Source organism: Drosophila grimshawi, unplaced genomic scaffold (genome assembly GCF_018153295.1).
Source record: "Drosophila grimshawi isolate 15287-2541.00 unplaced genomic scaffold, ASM1815329v1 contig_311, whole genome shotgun sequence".
NCBI lineage: Eukaryota > Metazoa > Arthropoda > Insecta > Diptera > Drosophilidae > Drosophila > Drosophila grimshawi.
Genome location: NW_025063098.1, coordinates 29,282,490 through 29,299,477, shown reverse-complemented (window position 1 = coordinate 29,299,477; position 16,988 = coordinate 29,282,490). Strand labels below are relative to the sequence as shown.

At 35.7% G+C, this 16,988-nt stretch overlaps 2 protein-coding genes across 3 annotated transcripts in view; one reads left to right on the top strand and one right to left on the bottom strand.

Moving 5' to 3' along the window:
- Positions 1-3,535: 3,535 nt before the first annotated feature.
- Positions 3,536-13,095, bottom strand: LOC6569563 (ubiquitin-conjugating enzyme E2-17 kDa). The gene is made up of 6 exons (XM_001995912.3): positions 12,755-13,095; positions 12,036-12,676; positions 8,089-8,152; positions 5,503-5,534; positions 3,804-3,987; positions 3,536-3,721 (listed from the first exon to the last, which is right to left on the bottom strand). The coding sequence occupies exons 2-6, from the start codon at positions 12,057-12,059 to the stop codon at positions 3,582-3,584; spliced, it is 444 nt and encodes a 147-aa protein (XP_001995948.1). The 5' UTR covers positions 12,060-12,676; positions 12,755-13,095; the 3' UTR covers positions 3,536-3,581.
- A 390-nt stretch (positions 13,096-13,485) lies between these two features.
- Positions 13,486-16,988, top strand: part of LOC6569629 (pneumococcal serine-rich repeat protein) — a 63,654-nt gene continuing 60,151 nt past the window's right edge. For both annotated transcript variants that reach the window (XM_001995914.3, XM_032741677.2), the window contains exon 1: positions 13,486-14,129. In XM_001995914.3, coding sequence (XP_001995950.2) covers positions 13,731-14,129 — 399 coding nt within the window. In that variant the 5' untranslated portion in view covers positions 13,486-13,730. The remainder of the gene's footprint in view (positions 14,130-16,988) is intronic.

Here is a 16,988-nt window from a genome sequence, read left to right as displayed (position 1 = left end):
GCAGCGAACTTGTGAATGACACTTAACATGACCGAATGCATTCCATGTGCATTAATTAACTAACTGGTAATGCTCTTGCGTGCAGAGTCGGAAACGGGAGTTTCTAAGTCAAACACAAACTTGTCTTCGCGATAGCTTCAGCAACAGAAACCACAAGAAGTGCCTACATTAAATACATATATTTAAAATTGTTATATTTTCTAAAACAAAACAACAAATTGTATATACAGTAATCTTTATATATTTTGAATATGGAAAGAATAAGTAAAGATAAGGAATGAAATTCGTAATAAGCTTTTTTCGCTGCTGGGCAGTAACAACGAGAACAACAACAACACAGATCACATCTGCGCTTGATCATTGGTTGACAGTGTGAACAGAGAGCAGAGACTGGCTAGCAGAGAGAGAGAGCAGAGAGCCGCGCGCCCATTTCAAATATCCGTATTTCGTTCAGCTGAAAGCAAAAGAACGTGACACCGCGCGACGTCACAATTAGAAACTTTTCTATTCTATTCTCTTCTATGAGTTTGTGCAAAAATTTTCCGTCTGTTGGAAAACATTATAAAATTTATATATGTATGCTGATCAATGCATTTTATTTGCATTTGCTAAATGCTTAAGCAAAATTCGATTTCTTTTTTGCAAATGGTGATGATTTGTTCAGGTTTTAAAATATTCCATTTTGATTTGTTTCCGCATGCATTTTATGTAGTCTGAACAAAATTTATATAATTATCACATTAATCCAAAGTACTCAAAATAGTATACACAATTTGTTGCTTAGTCTAATCTACAATATATATTTCAATTGTGACGTAACGCCAAAAGAGAACATAAAAGTTTTGCTTATTCCGCCATCTTACCTTAATATGAAACTGCTAAAAAAAAGGCAGGCGCCAAAAAAAGCTTTGCAAAAAAGTTTGGCGCGCACGACGCAGTCGACGTCGACATCGTTGCCGTCGTCAACGACGGCTTTGGCGCATATTTGTAGCTGTTTATTAATTGAGTCTCCGAATTGATTAAATGTTTATTTAACGTGCTGTGCCTGTTGCCAGCTTCTGGAAGCGCACACAATTCATGTATGCGTGTGCGTGTGTGTGCTAAGTGTTGCTCTTTCTTTCTGTCACTTCTTGCTACGATATTCGCCACGATACGAATATCGTATGCCCTTCACATTGACCGATTTTCCGTATTTCGCTTTCGCCTCTGCAGCTGTTGTTCAATTCTCATGGCCCTTCTGCTCTTTCTTATTCTTTTCTTCTTACATCGAAAATGTATTTATGTAAATGTATTTTGTCTGAGTACAGCTAATTCAAAGAAATAAATTCAAATGTAAACATGTAAAATTAATTGCAATGCTTACCTTGAGCAACTTGTGAAATAACATCCGTGTTTACTAAAAAACGATCTCTAGAAATGTGCTTATATTTCCTAATATTTAGTAAATTAAAGCGTTAGCCAATAATATTATTTTTGTTGTTCAAGATTTTTGTTTAGTTGTCTAAAAAACAATAATGCACATAATGCTAAATGTATTTTTAAATAAACAATCGATACTTATCGATACAATTAAAAATTGGAAATATGTTAATCGAATAGAAGTAATCTGTGAATTGATGCCAATAGATACAACCGAAAATTGAAGACTTAATAATCAAATACTTATCGATACAATCGAAAGTGATACATTAAATAATCGAAATGAGGCGATTTATATATCGATACATATCGATAAAAGTATAACTCTCTAATCGAGGTCGTTTTCTATCGATATTTATCGAAAATTGTAATTGATTAATAATCGAATGGAGAGAATCTCTTCGTAGATACTTACGATACATTCTCAAAATCGATACAATCAAAATCTCATCAAATCACTTGGCAACAACTCATCAGTTAAGTATTACCATATATAGATATTTATTTAAATATATCTTAGAACAAACCATGCAAAACTGAGCTTATTATGAACAACTTGTTTGCTCTTCCAGATAACTTAACAACACCCAGCAATTATTGCACGAACTTATCAGTCTAATTGGGCAGCCCTAAACGTATATCTCGTTTTTCTCGTTCTTATTTCTTTATACGAGAGCAGGCAACAAATTGTACGCAAATCTAAATCAAAGTCATTTTCATAACGGTTTTCTATATTATTTATCAGAGAATCAAATTTGAACTGCACTGTTAACCAAAATTGACATTCCTCGGCAGGAAATTAAACAGGAACCGTTAATCAAAATTAACCGATTGAAGCTGAGAGCTGTGACAGTAAATCAAAGAGGAACCGCAAATGTTAACCGAGTAAAACTCAGCCTAGACCATGTCCCAATTGTCTGACAGAAACCGGTAATGTTAACTGATTGTAGGTAAGAAACTGAACCATTAACTACAGGAACCGTAAAAGTTAACAGATTGAAGCTGAACCGATTTTCGAAATATTTGCTTATAAAACAACGAATTCAAATCGGATAAAATCTAAGCTAGAATTAATTTACCTAAAAATTCAAAACGCAACTTACAGCTCTTACCCTCATTTTTCTTCTTCTTCTTCCGGGTTGCCCTACATAAACCAAAAATCCATTTGTTCATTTTGTGCAGTTTTTTTTTGATTTTTTTTGTTGTTGTCGAGTTATAAATGAAAAGCGAGAGAAAATCGCTTTGTTTAGTTTTGAACGCAGAATTTCAATTCATTTAATTTTTTAATTATAAATGTAATAATAATAAGAGGGAGGCTGAGAATGGGGGGCGTGGCATAATTCGCGTTTCCACAGAGAGAAAATTGAATTTTTGTAATTTTTATTTTTCCGGTTCATTTTTAAATATAATATAATAATAATAATTTTTCCAGCTGATCTTTATTTGTAGTTGTTGTTTGTTTGTATTTTTTTTGTTTGTTTAAACTTATTATGTGTTGTGTGTGTGTGTGTGTGTGTGTGTGTGTTTGTGTGTGTATGTGTGTGTGTGTGTTTGTGTTGTGGGATGCTGTGTTGTTGTTTAGCTCTCGCTTTAAATGTTTTTATGCTTACATAATGTGTTTGTTTTTTGCTTTTCTTTCTTTTTTTCTGGTTTCAGTTGAATTATTATTAAATTATTTATTTGCTCATTCTTTCTCTTCTTCTTACACAGGCTCAAATAAAAAAACTTGATGCCAATTTTTGACAGTTGCTGTTAATGTTAATGTTACTGCTGCTGTTGTTGTTGCTGTTGTTGATGCTGCTGTTGTTGTTGTTCCTGTTACTTTTGCTGCTGCTGTTATTGTTGTTGCTGCTGTTGTTGGTACTTTGCCTCCGTTCCACTCGTGGCTGCAGCAGCTCCATTTGCTGATATTGTTGTTGTCGTTCGAATTGGGAGCTGATGTTGTTATTGTTGTAACTATTGTTAAATGTTAGCTTTGCTGTTGTTGCTTCTGCATCTGCTGCTGTTGTTGTTGTAGAATTTAACATGGCTGTTAATTTTGTTGATTTTAACATTGATGTTATTGTTACTGTTGTTGTTGCTGCTAATTTTGTTGGTGTTGGACTGTAATTGTTGCTGTTGTTGTTTATTTTTTTGTTGTTGTTGCTGCAATCTGGAACGCATCACATAGCATACTTTCTAGTCCATTCCCGTGCCAGCTCATTATATTTTTCCCGATCGGTCTTATATATTCTGGCAATCTCTGGAACAAGCGGATCATCTGGATTGGGATCACAGAGTAGAGAGCAAATTGATAATAAGACTGAAAAATAGAAATAGAAAACAGATTAGCCATACAAGTATATATATACATTAATTATATAATAATATATGTTTGAATTTACCTTTTGAAATAGTTAATGCTGGCGACCACTGAGATCTTAATATATCGAGGCAAATCGATCCATTGCTGTTAATGTTTGGATGGTATATGCGTGTTGTAAAGGCCACTTTTGGCGGCTTAAAGGGATAGTCTGTTGGGAAATGTATAGTTAAGAAAAATACACCTCCTTGGTAAGGGCTGTCCGGCTGTAAATAGTCCATCAAATACATATAACCAGTTAATACAGATATAAAGAATATAAAGAATATATATATATATATATATATATATATATATATATATATAGAAAAAATAGAAAATATATTTATATTTACAGCTAACTAAAATAAAGTAAATATTATTCAAGTTAATACAAATAAAAAATAAGGTTTAGGTAATTAAAATAAAATAAATATACAATTAACAATATATAGTTAACAAAATTGTAAAAAAAATATGTATAAACAATAAAATAGGTAATAAAATTAAAAACAGATATAAATATATACAGTTACAAATATATAAAGCTAATAAAAATAAAAAATACATTGAAACAAAAGTCTGCATTTGCGTTGGATAAGTTCAAGGCGAGTCACTGAAAAATAGATTCTATTTTTGCTCGGTTTGAAATAAATCTTGATAATGATTATGAAGTACAAATGTTCCCATTATATATATTATATCAGAAAAGGTGGGTACCCCTTCCTAATGTTGTATATATGTCATTCAACAGATATATTTTTATGGCAGAAAAAAATAATACAAGATTTTTGTTGCTTGGAGAAATCTAAAGAATGTTTATGGAATATATATAGCATTTGCCAGCTATATATACCCGAAAAATATAGTGGTATTTGATAAATATACCCAGAAATATACCTTTATTACAGAGAGAACTAATAAGATATTTCGTGTTTGGAACAACACCGAGGAACGATTTTCGAATACATCTGACATTTAACAGATTTACCCTTGACAGACAGACAGACATTATCTATAATAGATACAACAAGGATTTGAAAACAAGACTCTAGTTTTGGGTTTAAATTTGAAGCAACATATTGCTTAGAATGATACTTTGTATATGTAAAGTATCCATATATGATATATATTCAAAGAGATATATGAGTCAGATACATTTATGATATATAAAGGATAGTTTAAATCTATCAGAAGCATTTACCACTTTATCCATATACTACAATATACATAACAAGACTAAATCAAGACTCAAATCAAGTCAGAAACAGTTTTAAATATTCTTTGCTCTTAAAGCTGTTAAACTTAAAAACTAAGGGGCAAAAGAGTTCCATTTTCTCCAAATACATTGATCAAATATTAATCAATTTCAAAATACGAAATCCTTAGCAAAAGCAACTTTCTGGAAAACAGTTTAAAGTTGGAATTGGAGTCAAAATTCTAACTGGAACCAGTTAGCTATCGATCTAACGGAACCAACAGCACGAACCAGTTGCGATCCTTTTCAACCAAAAAAGCTCTGAGGTATCGATGCTGCCTAATGAGAAGAGTTGACCAATCGAGAATCGATACTTGCTCGGCCTAAAATGTTATTGACACGCAGCAGTTCATCCCAAGGTTAATAATCCCTTCCTTTTCGCACACACGCGTTGAGCTCTCGCCGCTGAACTTATCCAACAACAACAGATGTTAGTGTCCAGTGTAGGATAACAGTGCAAAAAAAAGACAGCTGTTCTTCTTACCGGGCCCATTATTGTAGCTTGCCAGTGAAATACTGTAAATAAAAGAAAGAATTGTATTAATATATATAGTTACAATTGATTGTAAATTATTTGATATTTGATGAATTATTGCAGTTTGGCCACATGTAATGCGCCACTCGGGAATACTTTAAAGCTGACTTAAGATAAATCAGTGAAAAAAAAAAAAAAAAAATGCATTGAGAGCGCCTCTCTCTGCTTCTTTCTTTGCACGCTCTTTCGTCGCGGCTGCTGCTTCTTCTCCCATGGCTCTCGATTACTTTACTGCAGACTCAACTCAATTTGGCTCGCCCCAAAGCGCCCTCTACCGGCCTGCCCTCTTCGAGTGTGCACGAAAAGAACAAAAACAAACAACAATTGCCAAAGAGCCTTGGCACCGACTCTTGGCAGCGAAGCCGCAGCTGACGTCGTCGTCGTTGACAGGCGGTAGCTAAAGCAGCAGTAGCAGTAGTACCACCACTTGCCTAGCATGCCATCTCGCTTGTGCACGTTATGCATACGACACATTCTGTTAGCTCTACTCGCTTACGCTCAATGTCACCAAAGCACACGCACACAAAGGCACATAGAAGCAGCAGCAAAGCTCTTTTTGGGGCTGAGAACTGGGCCGTGCACAGCGAGCGAAGGAAGGAAAGAAGGAGAGGAAGGGAGCAGCTTACGCTCTATGCTTATGCGTATGTGTGTGTTCGCGTGTGTGTGTGTGTGTGTGTACATTACAATTACTGTAATTTCATTTATAGCAGAACAGAAGTTTTGAGAAACCACACAAAAAAAAAAAAAAAACCGACTCCAACTGAATTTGAGTTTTTTTTTTAGCTTATCGGCAATAAATTATGGGAGGCGGTGGCGACTAATGAGTTTTAATTACAATTCGAAATGTAGTAATATATGTATATATATAATTTATATTTAGTTTCTTTGTTTGGAATAGCCACGTAATTTCTTTCGAGGTGTGTGTGTTAACTTCATTCATAGCTGATAAGCACTAAAATCGTTGCTCTGATAAGAAAAAAAAGCCCTGCACAAAAAAATACAGCGGAAACTGATAAATATGAATACACTGCCATACACACACCCTCACACACACAGATATATATATATATACATATAGAATAGGTTATCTCATTATCTGCGCTATATTTGCTAATTATTCTCTGATTACGTTATGTGGAGCAAAATTCTTAATGCGGCTTTAATTTGATTTATATTTGTATAAGATAAACGACGAGAAAGAGAGCGAGTAGAGAATATAGAGGAACGATCTGCTTTCTCTTTCCAACTTGTTTTACAAATAATAAAGTACTCTTTTCAGAAATCTATAATTTCTTTTACCGTATATAAAAATGTAGTTTAAAAAAAGAATCTTTCAGATATAAAAAAATATCTACGAAGTATATAATATAATATATATATATATAATATATCTTATATTGTCACATTTCTACTAAAGTAGATAATATTTTGTTATATTTGAAGGATTTTATTTATAGTTTTATCTACTAAGCAGCTAATATTTTTATTTATTTTTCCATGACCAAATGGCGACCAAACTAAATGTGATTAATGCGTTTTGTAATCGATTCCATTGCAATTGCACTTATCAAAAAGTGAACAACATACAAAATAATCACAATTTTACTATCGTTGAATTTCTCCAATGAATAATTGGTTCTTATCTAATCAATTCTCGACTTGCAATGTAGACATCAGCTGATCGTAAATGTAATGGACACATAATATAGAAATAAAGTCAGCTAACTCAACAACCCATATACAAATTTAAACAAATAAATCATTATCTTTCAAGTTCAGCCTAGAATTGCAAAAGAAATTCTTGGAAATAAAAAAAACTTCCACTGGAATATTTAAATGTCGATCTGTGGTTTTATCGGTATGCACTTATCGATGTCATTGATTGCTTATTACTCACAAGTGTGACCAAAACAGAAACAAAAAATAAATAAAAAAAACAACAACTTCAATTGCACGATTTCACTTTTCAGTGACGTCATTTAGGTGACCTCCATAGCAAAAAGCGAAGCTGGCTTAAAAAGCACACAAAGTTGACCCATGTGTGTGTGCGATTAACAGTTAAATGAAAACACGTTAACGTGTAAGTGAAGTTGTTGCAAGTTTGTTGAGCGTGCAACACAAAACGAAACCAAAAAATCCGATTAAAGTGATTTTCCAATAAAGCTAATCGATGATAAGGAAAGTAATTTGCAAACAAATTTCCATTACTGGAAAAAGTTCAATTTTCCAAATGCGTGCAAAGTGCCGAGTCACTGCAAGGCAAAGCAGCAGATCAAAAGCTAAATGAGATGTGTCTGCTCTATTTATAGAAAGCTCTGCGAGAGCAGAGTGAAAGAGAGAGCAGAGGGGAGAGAAGAGAGGGCATTACTCGAGTCGTAGGTCGTCACATAGTTACATAATGCAAAAAGAGAAGCTGATAAGAAGAAGCAGAAGATCGATGGAATGGTTAATGGGGGGAGGGAGAGAGAGAGAGAGAGGCGGCGTGTGTTTATAGTGTTGTATTTTTGAAAACGTGCCATTAAATGTTCTACTCACAATCATCTCCAACTGGTCCAGCTGAACATTGTGCAGGTGGATCTCTGCCCAGATCTTGCAGTTCCTTTAAATATAAAAAATGACATCAATTAATTATAATTATTATTTTTATTATTGTCATTTATATTATTATTATTTGTATTGTAGTATTATTGTAGTGACAAAAACACAACAAAAGTTTCTCTCGCGTTTTGCTCTTTTTATATGTAAAATATAAATTTGCATATTTTTATTCATGTTGTGCATCACGTTGCAAATGTGATTTCATTTTATTTCATTTGGATACATCTCAAATTTAAAAACAGATATATGAATATTTCGTATTTCGCATATATGAAAAATAAAAGCAGGCAGCAGCAAATGCGAATGACGCGAAAATCAAGTTCGTTGGCCCGAACCAGAAGCCAGCAGCAGCAGCAGAAGGCGCATACACTACACACACATACATACGTACACATGCAAGCTTATTCTCTCTCACACTCCCCTCCCCCTCTTCTATAACAGTCGCACGCACACAGCTGAGCGGCTGCTGTTATTCTCGCCTCCCCTCTCCCTATTTGTATGTAACGATGCTCCAACCCCAACAGCAGCACAGCTGCCAGCCAGCCAACATGGGCAACAAAATAGGTGTAAAGTAAACCGGCGAAAAACAGAGAGAACAAAAACTTAAAAAAAAAAAAGATGAGCTCAATGCGGGAAGAGGAACAGTGTTGCCAGATATATAAATTCCCAAGTAAAAACGAAATTGCTAGAAAAAGCTAAATATTAAATATTATAACTAGAATTTTCGTTCAATCGCTTTAAATATTTTATTTTATTTCATACTAATAGAGAACAAATTAAAACAAAAGAGATGAGCTCAATGCGGAGTGTTTGCAAGAATGATAAATTCTAAAACCAAAATAAATAGCTGGAAAACGCAAAAAAAAAAAATATATATATAGAGCGAAAGTAAGCAATAAAGGACTAACACTTTTTAACAAATAGAATTTATATTAAAATGGTTCAACATTCAGCTCTTAAAACAGTTAAGAACTGTTTGGCTAGCATTTCAGGTATTCCACCAAAGCTAAAACTATTTTATTTTATTTAGATTGTCCGACTAATAAAACTATTTCATAAAATTTGTCAACGTTTCAGCTCTAAAAAAAAAGCTAGAATTTCAACTCCAAAAATAGCAACACTGGTTTTGCGGAAGCTAGCTAAACGAGAGCCTTGACACAAAATATACTAAAGAGGGGAGGGGCGCGCAGTGGAAAATCCAAGCACCTCAATAAAGCGTAAAGCAAGACAAACGGCTGACTGGCAACGTTCTTTGTTGTTGCTCTCTTTTTGCTGCGCTTAACAAGAAGAAGAACAGAAGACAAAGAAGCAGAACAAGCCCCCCAAAAACTACTACACACAAAAATTCATTTTACCGTCGCGCGTCAAGCAAAAGAAAAATACGAAATACGATTTATGCTCAACGCATTTCAAAAATAGCTTATTTTTTGCTCTCTTTTTTTTCGTTTTTTCTTGTGTGCCACATGCCACGCACTTTCAGACACTTTTGTACCTGTTGAGCGAAAAAGTATATAATTACAAGAACAACAATATGAGGAAATTGTTACATAGAAAAAAATCGCCAAGTTCGAGGGGAGACTCTTCTTTCTCGCTCTCTCTTTGCACACAATGCGGTTGTCGTCGTCGTCTCGCCGACGGCATGACTCATGCAAAGAAGAAAAAGACAAAGACAAGTGAAGTGATAGCGTTCGTTTCGTTTTAAATTTCAAATAAAAACAAACTAACGGTCGTTTAGCAAACACGCATACAAGCAAACACAAGCCACGATCAGCGAGAGCTAATTGAGCGCAAGAGAACAAGAGAGAGCGAGAAAGAGCGCAAGCCCGGCTCAAGCGTCTTCACTTCTTTCTTTGATTGAATTTCTATAACGGCAACAACAACAACAAAGTGATACCTTGGCTTGCGAGAGCAAGAGAACAAGCAGAGCGGGAAGGGCTAACCAAAACAGTTGCTTGCTAATTGTTTTGCTGAAAGGGGGACGAAGAGAGCACGAAGGTAATTACATAAAATAAAGAAAAGTTAAAATTAGCATTAATTCAAAATGCAATAAAAATACGTTTCCTTCATTTTCACTAGGAGCATTTCATTTTCATTTAATCAATTGAACATAAGTTTATAATAAGGAAAAAATTCAATGGCCATGACGCTGCTGCTGCTGCTCAGCTAGCGTCGCTCGTTGTCGTCGAAACAGTCAGCAGACCCTCATACATATATAAAAAAAATAAAAAAAAACAACATACATATATACAAAAATATATGTGTGAATGTGCGTGTGTTGGCTTTTTTTAAACATCATTTACATATTTTACTCATACATTATTTAAAAGTAAATTATGGTAAATTATATTTTTTTATTTCTTTTTATACTAATTATTGTTCCCTCCATACATTTTGCAACACTACTCAACACAACACACATTGAGTTGCCATCGCGCACATGCACGCACACAGAGAAACCCTCCTCTTTTAGTACTGCCCCATTCGCTTTACATGCGCGTGCAAGAAAGAGTCAAATGCTGTGCATGGCAGCCAGGCCAGACGAGAGCAGAGCCAGCAGCAAGCAGCTGCCGTCGATTTTAACCATTGCTGCTCGCTCTCTTTGGGCGGCTCATTCTGCAATGTGTGTGTGAGCGAGATGGCAAAGTTAATATGCTGCTTTGCTTTGCTCGACTCACTGCTGCTGCTGCTAGCGCTGTGACTGTGCAAAGACACTCTGTGTGTGTGTGTGTGGGGGCTACTACTATGAGACGGTGTGTGCATGTGTATGTGAACCGGCCGCACTTCAAATCGAACTTTAATTTTTCAAACTACATAAAACATTAAATATAAATATGCGTAAAGTATAAAAATATGCAAATATTTAACAGCACTCGATATGTTAGTTACCAGCAGGCTCGCTGCTGCAGTGAGCGAGTGAGCAGCAACAGCAGCAAAACTTAACGAAAATCAAAAATTAACATTGCAGTTTTAACTGTTGTTACATATATGAATACAATTTCAACGAAATTTAGCCGCTTTCACACACACACACAATTGCAATATATATATGTATATATATCTATTTAAATATATGCATGTGTGTAGCACTATTTCTGAATTATCAACGCAAAAAATATAAAAGTAAGGTTAGGTTAAAATTATACGCTTTTTTTTTGCGCTGCCGTGTTTAAATTTTTTTTTTTTGCTGGATCTTTCGACGGCGAACAACAACAAAAGCATAAGCAACGTTTGTGTGAGTGTGTGTGTAAGTGCTTAGCTATATATATGCATTCACACACACATGCATACACGCAAGTGTTGGGTAACTTTGGCTGGCCAAATATGTTTGAATTTTTTTGGACCAGGTTGGCCGGCTTGCAATATTTACTGCAATCACAAGCACACATGCTTGCATATGGGGTGGGGGAGGGGATGCAAACACATGTGTAACGGAAACGTCGAGCACACCAAATACACATACAACGTTCACGTTGTCTGATATATGTGTGTATATATATATCCAAGCTAATTCTAGTTGGAATCCTATTGCAAAGCTGAAAATATCTAAACTTTAGTTTTTTTTTAGTTAAGCTTAAGCTTGTAGTAAGTAATTAATGCACGTCGTCATCGCCCATTTTTCCTTGTGCTGCTTCTTTTGCTTTTTGCACGTTTTCTTTCGTTCACGTATTCGGTTCGGTTTTTTTGTCTTTCTTTCGACGTCTTTCGTTTTCTACGTTTCACATTTCTTGCATAAAATTTTTTCATTTTTTTTTGTCGCACAAGAAATTTCTATTCACATTTTATATATATATATTTTTTTTGCACTTTTGTTGCAAATTGTTGCAAAATACTTTGAACAATTTGATGTTTTTTTTTTTTTCATTATTATTTTTTGATTCACATACCTTATTGATTCTTTTTAACGCCATTTTCTGATTGAAATTTGATTTTCTTGTGTGTGTGTGTTTGTGTGAGTGTGTGTGGGTATTAGTGTTGTAGGTTTCTCTCTCCTTTCTCGATTTTTGCTTTTGTTCTTTTTTTTTTGTCGATTTGCACACGAAATGAGAAAATTGATTGTTTTAACTAGAGTGAAAAATGCTTTTATATATTTTTAGCAAAACCAAACGAAACACAAAAGCTGCGATAGGCTGGCTTTAGTTATTTTTTTATGTACTTTTCTCTGTGTGTTCTGGCTATTTTATTTTATTTTTTCTCTGGCTCTCAGCTTTTTGTCCGAGTTACAGTCTAGAAAATATTGCAGCACTGCGAGTAGAACGGCGCCCCGACGACAACTACGGCTGCGATATTCAATTTTTTTCTGTTGCAGAGCGGATGTGAGAGAGACCGACACGATGATGATGACGATATTAGCGGACCGAGACCGTATAACGATTGTATGTGCCTGAGTGCGACAGAGATGTGTGCATGTATGTTTCGGTGTTGTGGAACGTGTGTGCGTGTGTGTGTCGATATTGCCCAACACTTGTCCAATGAGAGCAGCACGACTATATTACGGTAACTGACTGACTGGCCAGATCGATATTATCTGTAAGAAGACACAACATACAATGTGGCAACTCTCGAGAATAAATTTATAATAAAATTTATTTTTAAATAAACTTACCTTCTGTGTGGCAGTAAATAGCGAGCTTCTGGTAATGGGTGTCTGCACGTGGAAATTTAGCAATCGAAGATCACCGTACACGAAAAAGAAAAGCTCCAAGCAACAAAAACACTTAACCGGCGGCGAGCGCAAATTTGTTATATGTCCGCTTAAATTGTTTTTTTTTGTTTGCTGCAAATTGGTTATCTGTTAATGAACACACAACGTGTTGCTTGCTGCCGGAATGTTTTTACTGAGGAATTTTGTTACAAAGTTGTACCATGTATTTTTGATACTGTTTAAACGGCAAACTTTGTTCTCAGGATTTTATTTTTGATGTCGCCCCAAAAAATAAAAATAATCACCTGATTTGACCAGACTTGCCAGCTGTTGGTATTTTTCCATTTATTTTTATTTTTATTTTTGATGTCGCCCCAAAAAATAAAAATAATCACCTGATTTGACCAGACTTGCCAGCTGTTGGTATTTTTCCCCCCAGCAGCGTTGCCAGACTACTGCATGGGATTTCGTATTTTTCAGCTTGCAATATACGGTCACACAAAACTGTCTGCAAATTTAAACAAAAAGCAAATTTAGCAAGCAAAAAGTTAACAAAAGAATACGAAAAAATCGTTTAATACAATTTAAGAAAAAACACCGCGTGCAAAAAGCGACAACAAAACGTTGAATTTTTTCTGCACAGTTGTTGCTGCTGTGACAAAGTGTTCGCGTGTGTGTGTGTGTGTGCGTGTCTGCATGTCGTGTGTGTGCTGTGTGAGTGTGTGTGTTGAAGATAATTTAGTTAGAGGTCATTTCTATGCGTAAGCATTTGCAACATGCGGCAGCCAGTTGATAATTGCAGCAACTACCAAAATAACAAAGGACGCTTGCAGCAGCAGCTCAGTAGCAGCAGCAGCAGCGACGCCAGCATCGTTTTATAACAACAACAACTGCAACAAAATCCACAACAAAAGAGGAAGAAAATTGCGATACGCTAATGGCGTCCACAACAACAACAAAAACAAAAACAACAGCAAAACAAGCGGAGCAGCCAGCAGAGGCAGATGCAGAGGCGGCAGCCGCAGCATCAGCAGCAAAGACGCCAACCTCGAAGCCAACGCCAACGCCCACGCTACTGCCGCTGCTGGCGTCCGCTGCCGCCTGCAATAAACAGTTGCTATTCTGCCGGCGTTTTAAGGATGCTAAAGCTGGCGGCGGTGGCGGTGCCGTCGACGCTGGCGCTGGCGCCTTTTTACGTAATTTCAATTCGCTGCCGCTGTTCGTCTATGCAACGTCGCCGTCGACGCACGCCAGCTCCGCGGATGGCGTCGGCGTCGCCAGGGAAGCAGCAGCCGCAGCCGCTGCTACTGCTGCGTCGGCGTTCAGTCAAATAAAGGTAAGTCGAGCTTTTATTTTCTCTTTCCCCCCTCTCACTCTCTTTCTATCTATGTTCTCGAATTGCGCAATTGACCATTTCCGTTGCATTACGGCAGGAGTGGTGGAGGGGGTTAGAGATGGGGATACAGTCATTGATCGTGCCGTTTTGGGTTTTTTTTTTTAAATTGTTTTTACATGCATATAAATTATTATTATCTGTTTTATGCTTGGCTGCGTCAAGCTTTTCTTGCGTCGCTTCTCTTTCTCTGCACTTGTCTGTCTAAGCCGTCCCACCTCTTCCATTCCCTTTATCAGTGCTGCGCAACGGTTGCGTTTGCGCGGAAATTGTTGGTCTCCTTCTTCTGCTGTTGAACGATATTAAACCGCTGCAGCGGCAAATACAACAGCAAGCCTAGCTTAGCTGCCATTTTAATTTTATGTGGCCAGCGAAATATGCGTTTTTAATGGTACTAATGAAATTGTTTGCGTCGTTGTGAGTTTTTTTTTGACTATACCCTGTAGCCAATTAAAGTATGTATGAGAGGTATATTAAAATCGCAAAATGTATATAGCAAAGAAGAGTATCGATTATGGAGTTATCGATAACGCAACTAACTTAAATCGCATCGTTTCATTTTAATTTATTGATTGATTTTAATTTTAAGCAGCACTTTTTAACTATGTCTGCCAAATTTATGAAGATTAGTTTTAAGAGTCTACGAATTAAATTATTATTGTTTACATTTTTATTTATGTTTTATTATTAATTTTTCATTATTTTATTTATTATATACATTTATTCTATCAGCTAGTGTTACACTCAACTTGAACGCTCCTGCTTAATTTTCAACACTGCAGTTGTTATTGTGGTTGTTAGTGTTGGTGATCGCTCGAACGTGGCGAGACGTCGTCATTAATGAACCCAACAGCAGCAGCAGCAGCCCCAGTAACTGTGCTTTTGCCTCGCATGCGCGTGTGGGTGTGGGGATGGGGTGGGGGGAGTGTGCGTGCAATATGGCTTGCTGCTTTACAGGTGCAGCCATTGACTGTGGGATCCGTGTTTCAGCTGCTTGCTTGCTCTCCTTTTGTGTTCTCTCTGCCCGCGCTCTCTCTCTCTCTCTCTTCTTGTTGTTGTTGTTGCTGCAGCTCACTGAGTTGTGACGTGCGCGAGCTGCTGCTCATAAGCTTCATTAACAGACAAACGCAGCAGCAGAAGCAGAAGCAGCAGCCATTTTGTGCGTACTCTCAGAGAGCCAGTCTCTTCTCCTTTTAAGCTCAGTTTACCGCAAATTTTTGGAGCTTTGTTGTCTTCTTGTCTGTCTGTCTTGTTGATCATTACTTTTGTTTGACACTTTCTAAAGTTGGCGAAAAAATTGCGCAGCATGGGCGTAAATCCAGCGATCTCCCTCTATCTCTATGTCAATTGGTAAATTTCGCTCTCTGCATAATATGCTTCTGTGTGTTTCAAATTGAAATCAATTTGGTTTTTTCTGATTGCATTTTAAGTGGCAAGTTACAAGCCACATCAACCCCTTGTCATAAATGTTAATGTTTGTGTGTGTATTACATACAGATATACATGCATATGTTTGTCGGTTCATTCGAAATGTATTTTATTTGTATTGTGTTATATTTTATCTCGCTTTGCAATTGCTCTTCTTCCTCCTCTTACATTTGTTTGTCTTGTGGATCATTTGATATGCTTACAACATATCTGTAGCTGCTCCCTATGGGCATTCCCCATACCCTCCATCCCTCCTCTTGCTCAAACTTATCCCCCTCCCTTTCCCACGCCTGTTAAATATTTTTGTTTCTGTTCTGTTTACATTCTTACGATCAATATTTGTATTTCAATTGCTGAATGTTGGTTTTTTTCCTGTTTACTCTATTATAGGGTATTTTGAATTTGTCATTTAACGCGTAAAAATTTATAATACATGTTTTTATTTATTTTCATTAAAAAATAAAACGAATGAACAATATAAAAGTAAAAAGAGTACAAAATTGATTAAATTAAAAATAAAACTAAACTTAAATGTAAAAAAGAAATAAAAGATTTATATATGTATTAGTTGTGTAGATAGGAATAATATTAAAAAAAAAAACAAAGAATACTTATATATTTTTGATCAGCTTATTACTTTTTCAATACTAGAAGATTACTTAAATAATATGGAAATATTTGGATTATGGGAAATAATTATTGATAGAGATAAAGATAAATAGAGAAATGATGAGAATTTCTGAATTATTAATCAGGCTGACGCACAATAAATTCCAGCGGAATCCCAGGGTAGTCTAAAGTTAATAATAATTTTTTTCTTTTTGCTGAAAATAATGATACATTTTAATACTTGCTAAAAGCTTTTTCTAAATCGAAGCTTCAAGTATTTCATCGACGCCTTAAAGCTCTTAAAGCTTGTGAGCTTTTGCTCTCTATGTTTTTTTTTATGGAGACGTCTTAAGAACTAGTGGAAAATTTGTGCAACATTTTTGTGACGCAAATATTATTTTTGAAGGTTATATATATCTTTTTATTTAATTTATTAGTTTGTTTGGCAATTAAAAGCCTATGTTAATCGAATGCAATAAAAAAGAGTTTGAATGTTTATCAAATTTCCATAAATATCAAGCCAAAAAAAATAATGCGTGCAGTTAAATGCCAGAAGTGACTATCTATCTCACTCTCACTCACTCAACATCGCTCCCCCCCACTGCTAGAACAGGTCATTGATTAAACGTTCCTTGAGCTTTTGCCGGCGTCATGGCAACAACAACATATTCAGTTTGTTTTGCTTTTGTGCTGCCCTTTGCATTTGGACTCACTCGCACTTATGGATGCGTCTATGTTGCTCTCCCCTTCACTCGCTCTCTTTGA

Coding starts and splice junctions, on each gene's coding strand:
- LOC6569563 (XM_001995912.3), bottom strand. CDS start 12,059: ATGGCGTTAAAAAGAATCAATAAG. Junction 8,153..12,035: donor CGTTAAAAAGAATCAATAAG/GTATGTGAATCA, acceptor TTATATTTAAAG/GAACTGCAAGATCTGGGCAG. Junction 3,988..5,502: donor AAGCTACAATAATGGGCCCG/GTAAGAAGAACA, acceptor GACTATTTACAG/CCGGACAGCCCTTACCAAGG.